The sequence below is a fragment of the Oncorhynchus clarkii genome, chromosome 32, assembly GCF_045791955.1.
Source record: "Oncorhynchus clarkii lewisi isolate Uvic-CL-2024 chromosome 32, UVic_Ocla_1.0, whole genome shotgun sequence".
NCBI lineage: Eukaryota > Metazoa > Chordata > Actinopteri > Salmoniformes > Salmonidae > Oncorhynchus > Oncorhynchus clarkii.
In genome coordinates this window covers 22,123,977-22,130,022 of record NC_092178.1, presented here as the reverse complement: position 1 = coordinate 22,130,022, position 6,046 = coordinate 22,123,977, and the positions used below count along the sequence as shown (strand labels likewise).

At 43.9% G+C, this 6,046-nt stretch overlaps 1 protein-coding gene across 1 annotated transcript in view; it reads left to right on the top strand.

The window, feature by feature from the left end:
• The first annotated feature begins 383 nt into the window (after positions 1-383).
• The window catches only part of LOC139391917 (putative per-hexamer repeat protein 5), a 32,559-nt gene continuing 26,896 nt past the window's right edge, over positions 384-6,046 (top strand). The window contains exon 1 of the mRNA XM_071139527.1: positions 384-477. Within this exon, the coding sequence (XP_070995628.1) occupies positions 384-477 (94 nt within the window). The remainder of the gene's footprint in view (positions 478-6,046) is intronic.

Below are 6,046 nucleotides of genomic sequence, written 5' to 3'. Positions count from 1 at the left end.
ATACCAAAAGTGCAGTCGCAAAAACAGTCAGCGCTATGATGAAACTGGCTGTGATGAAATTGGCTATGATGAAACTGGCTATGATGAAACTGGCTATGATGAAACTGGCTGTGATGAAACTGGCTGTGATGAAACTGGCTATGATGAAACTGGCTATGATGAAACTGGCTGTGATGAAACTGGCTGTGATGAAACTGGCTATGATGAAACTGGCTATGATGAAACTGGCTATGATGAAACTGGCTGTGATGAAACTGGCTATGATGAAACTGGCTATGATGAAACTGGCTATGATGAAACTGGCTATGATGAAACTGGCTGTGATGAAACTGGCTATGATGAAACTGGCTATGATGAAACTGGCTATGATGAATCTGGCTATGATGAAACTGGCTATGATGAAACTGGCTATGATGAAACTGGCTATGATGAAACTGGCTCTGATGAAACTGGCTATGATGAAACGTACTGTCCCAGGTAAGGAAGACCCAGAGTTCTTTGCTGCAGGGATAAGTTCCTTGGAGTTAAATGCACCTCAGAAATTGAAGCCCAAATAAATGCTTCACACAGTTCAAGTAACAGACACATATCAACATCAACTGTTCAGAGGAGACTGTGTGAATCAGGCCTTCATGGTCCAATTGCTGCAAAGAAACCACTACTAAAGGACACCAATAAGAAGAAGAGACTTGCTTTGACCAAGAAACACGAGCAATGGAAAATAGACTGGTGGAAATCTGTCCTTTGGTCTGATTTTAGATTTTTGGTTCCAACCGCCGTGTCTTTGTGAGATGCAGAGGACTTGAATGGGTGATCTCCACATGTGTGGTTCCCACCGTGAAGCATGGAGGAGGGGGTGTGATGGTGTGGGGGTTCTTTTCTGGTGACACTGTAAGTGATTTATTTAGATTTCATGGCACACATAACCAGCATGGCTGTCACGCCCTGGCCTTAGTTATCTTTGTTTTCTTTATTATTTTGGTTAGGCCAGGGTGTGATATGGATGATTTATGTGTTTTGTCTTGTCTAGGGGTTTATTAGATTAATGGGGTTGTGTTCAGTTTAGTTGTCTAGGAAAGTCTATGGTTGCCTAGAGTGGTTCTCAATCAGAGGCAGGTGTTTGTCGTTGTCTCTGATTGGGAACCATATTTAGGCAGCCATATTCTTTGGGTATTTTGTGGGTGATTGTTTCCTGTGTTAGTGTTTGTCACACACGGGACTGTTTCGGGGTTTCACGTTTCTTGTTTTGTAGTTGTGTTCATGTTGAGATTTTCTTATTAAAAGAACCATGGACACTTACCACGCCGCATATTGGTCCTCCGATCCTTCAGATGAAGAGGAGGAAAACCATGACAATGGCTGCCACAGCATTCTGCAGCGATACGCCATCCCATCTGGTTTGCGCTTAGTGGGACTATCATTTGTTTTTTAACAGGACAATGACCCAACACACCTCCAGGCTGTATAAGGGCTATTTGACCAAGAAGGAGAGTAATGGAGTGCTGCATCAGATGATCTGGCCTCCACAATCACCTGACCTCAACCCAATTGAGATGGTTTGAGAGGAGTTGAACCGCTGAGTGAAGCAAAAGCATCCAACAAGTGCTCAGCATATGTGGAAACTCCTTCAAGACTGTTGGAAAAGCCTTCCAGATGAATCTGGTTGAGAGAATGCCAAGATTGTGCAAAGCTGTCATCAAGGCAAAGGGTGGCTACTTTGAAGAATCTAAAATATATTATGATTTGTTTAACCCTTTTTTGGTTAATCCATGATTCCATATGTGTTATTACATAGTTCTGATGTCTTCACTATTATTCTACAATGGAGAAAATAGTAAAAATAAAGAAAAACCCTTGAATGAGTAGGTGTGTCCCAATTTTTGACTGGAACTGTGTATATATCATAAGTTGTATACATTGATGGTGAGAAATGAGGTAGCACAGCCACAGGAGAGGACTTGACACAGCCACAGGTGTTCCTGAAGAGTGTGTCGGGCCGGGTGAACCCAGCAGGACAGAGAGGTGACACACAGAGAGCTGTGATGTATGAGTTTCCAGAGCTTTGAGCTTGGCAGCAGGGCCCATATTCCCTCATATCACCCTTCTCAGTGACCTCTGACCTGGAAGCACTAAACTTCCAGCAACCTCGGTCTCCCAGGGATGAACCACAGAGCGTGGCATCCTGGGGATGAAGTGGGGTGACGGATAATTTAATTGGAATTGATTTGCATTGTTCAATGTCACTATGAGAGGCGGGTCTTTTCGGCATGGCCAGGCAGGTGGCTTTTTATTGGTGTCTATGAAGTCACTGGTGGGACCAGGCCAGACACCAAGCATGCGCTCACACACAAACACTCACACACACACATCTTGTGTTGTGTGCTGCCACTCACACAATGATCAACCAGATGTGTGTTACGTATGCAGGTTTACAGTCCAGACCGAGAACTTTAGTGGGGAAAACCTCTGCTGTACCGTAAGTAACAGTGTACTTCTGAAGGAATCAGTACAACACACGCACGCACGCACACACACACACACGCACGCACACGCACACGCACGCACGCACACACACACACACACACACAAACACACTGCCATTCACTTTATGAAAGAATAACGAATGCAATGAAATTAGTTTTTCACAAGTCCTTGGTCCCAGGCAGCCACAGTTAATGGACTGGCACGACATCAAAATGGCTTCCCGTTAAAGCCCAAGCCCTGGGCTGAGTCCCAAATTGCACCCTATGGGCCCTGGTCAAAAGTAGTGCACTACTATGTAGGGGATAGGGTGCCATTTTGGACGAAGCCCTGGTCATTTACATCAGGAGCCGACAGGGTATTGTATTGTTAACATATTATTCCAATGTTGGGAAAACGTTGGCAACGGGACCCAGGATAGAACCAGGTTCTGTTAGATGAAAACCATTCATGCTTTACAAGTTGCTATTCCCTCTACGGTTGAGGTGACATTCCCACTCCTTTCTGTTAGGCCAAAAGAAAATCCTCAAATCCAGTTCACAATATCAAAATTGAAACTGTTACTACCAACAGTGTCTCATGTTAGGAAAGAACACATTCATCTTTCCAGTCCACTGTGTGCACTTGCGTATGTTATGTATGCATGAGCATATGTGAGGGCACAGGTTCCAGATTCCTACTGTCTCATCCATGTGACTATCTCCTTAGATGAAGGGGCCAGTTGACCATAACAGTGTGTGTGTGTGTGTGTGTGTGTGTGTGTGTGTGTGTGTGTGTGTGTGTGTGTGTGTGTGTGTGTGTGTGTGTGTGTGTGTGTGTGTGTGTGTGTGTGTGTGTGTGTGTGTGTGTGTGTGTGTGTGTGTGTGTGTGTGTGTGTGTGTGTGTGTGTGTGTGTGTGTGCGTGTGTGTGTGTGTGTACTAGCTAGCAGTGTGGCTGGGGCTAGAAAACTCTACTTCAGCCATTTTGCCTTGAGAGGCCCATGATTGATGTGTCTTTGAGATCATTTGGACGGGAAATGGCCGAGCTTAACCACACAGATATTTTCATCTTCCTCGCGGACCACCAGGGCTCTCAGTCCCCTGTGGTTGTTGGGGAACTAATGGAGGCAGGAAGGAAGGAGAGGATGGTATGTATGGTTCTCCTGAGGAAAGGTAGTTAGTGAACAGGCATAAAACCAACCGGCATGTTGTCAAAACTGCCTTTATTACTGTAAAAGGACCGGTACTTACTCAGTTAAAGGCATGTTTATTTAACTGGGCGGGTTAAATAAGTCAGTTAAGAACAAATTCTTATTTTCAATGACGGCCGAGGAACAGTGGGTTAACTGCCTTGTTCAGGGGGAGGACGACAGAATTTTACCTTGTCAGCTTGGGGATTCAATCTTGCAACCTTTTGATTACAAGTCCATCGCTCTAACCACTAGGCTACCTGCCGCCCTTGAGACAGAGTAGTATGTAGTGTGGTCAGGAGAACCACTAGACTACCTGCCGCCCTTGAGACAGAGTAGTATGTAGTGTGGTCAGGATAACCACTAGACTACCTGCCGCCCTTGAGACAGAGTAGTATGTAGTGTGGTCAGGGTAACCACTAGGTGACCCTGGTAGACCCTCTTCAACGCAGAGAGGGAGTAGCTAGGCTGCTTAACCTTTTACTGCAGTGGGCTAAATCAGGGTCACTCAGAGGGTTTCTTGGTGTTCTTAAATAAAGTATACACCTCACAAAGAATGTTATGGGCTTAAAAAAATAAACACCTGTACCATGTTGAAATGTATTCCATTTGGAGTTTGCATGCTAATATTACACTTTATATACATCACAGAAGCCTGAAATATAAGGAAACGCTTTTGTCATTGACTGCAGGAGAGGGCTACAGCTTACTGTAGGCCTAAGTTTAGCCATTTCAGGCCATTGAAGTGATCTACAATACGTACTGTAAGTCTTGTTTCCAGAACACTAGTTCTATTCTTGTCTTTTACAATCCTGTGTGACTGGATGTCCATCAAGTCAGTCAAAATACAAGTAAATCACACAGGAATGCGAAGAGCAATATTTAGTAGAAGAGGTTAAGTCATAAAAAGCAGCAGCTAGAGTTTTGTTTTCAATGATAACATTACATCCTAAATGGCTTCGCCTACCAAACAGACAGGAAATAATAAATTGTGGCTTAACTATAACAGTGATGATTAATTTTATAAAAAGTATCCTGCAAGGTAATCCCAAAGCTGTAAATTCTAACTCCGCTCCCCTGGCTCACCAACAAACTGCAAAAACAGATACACACACCCACTCAAATGAAAGAGTAGACTAGAGGAGAGAGTGCTTCTCTGTGCAACAATAAAAGGCGTATTGTTGTCCGTGTTACCAGAGCCACAGGTCTCAGTGTAGCTCAGAGGCCATTAGGACTCCCACCAGAAGCCTTCCGGACGATCACTACTCCTCTCACTACTCCTCTCGCCAATGTTTCAGTCTCCTCCAGTATCCTCCAGGCTCACAGGAATTATCTGTTGGATATACAACTCTACCTCTGGGCTTTAGGAGGATTCTTAACCTAATAAAATGCCACCAATTGGTGTGATGATGTTGCCATAGAAGTATACATCTTTTCAAGTGTCATATTTGGTCGATATCTCTTCTGAGGGGCCGATTGGATTTGACTCTCCATAACAGATCAATCTCAGTCTTCTCTCTTCCAAGAAATGGTCATTGGTCATTGCTAAGTGACACCCCAAGAATACTGTCTCTCATTGGTCAGTCAATCACACCCGTAACAATGTTGGCTGTCACGGTGGAATAAAAGCTGTTAAACTGATGACAGCACGCTTGGAAGATCCAATTTATAACGGACATACACAGTGTTGGGCTCAAATTAGTTATATAATGTATTTCTATCAGATTAACAAAGGCATGGTAGTTAGAGTTCTTGTATAACGTTCAAACCCTCACTGTATGCTTCAAATCGTCCTTTTGAACTTACTGAAGCTTTTGATGAGCGCTGCTAGACAGCTAGAGTAATGGGGATGCAAGAACCTAGCCTCTGGCTGGATGTATATTTAGTGAAGTGAGAGTTTTTACAGACTACCTACCTCTCATTGTGGCTCAGCGTGAGACTGTATTATGGAGAGGCATGATGGGCTTCTTGTAAAGAGACTGTTTTACCTACAGCTGGCTAGCAGACCGTCGTAACACTGAATAAGACCTCGCTACATCTTCCACTGTGTTGTGATAATAGCTGCATCAACTTGTCATTAGCTTTCTGCCAAGTCCCCAACAACCAGATGTTCTGCTTTTCACTGGAAATGGAAAGAGAGCCTGTGACGTGACTTCCACTTTTGGACGTTAACAAGGTGACACTTAACTCCTCCTCCATATTGACTGGATTGGTTCAACAGTGCAGAAGATAACCTTCCCCGACCGTATTTAGGGGATCTAGTTTCAGGCATTTATTATTACACTTGCTACGCTAGGTTACCTTGGCATAGACCTTCCCTCCAGGAACAATAAAGTTATTTAAATGTCAATACTGTATCTGATCTATCGCTGGGATTGTAACATGGCTATTGAGTT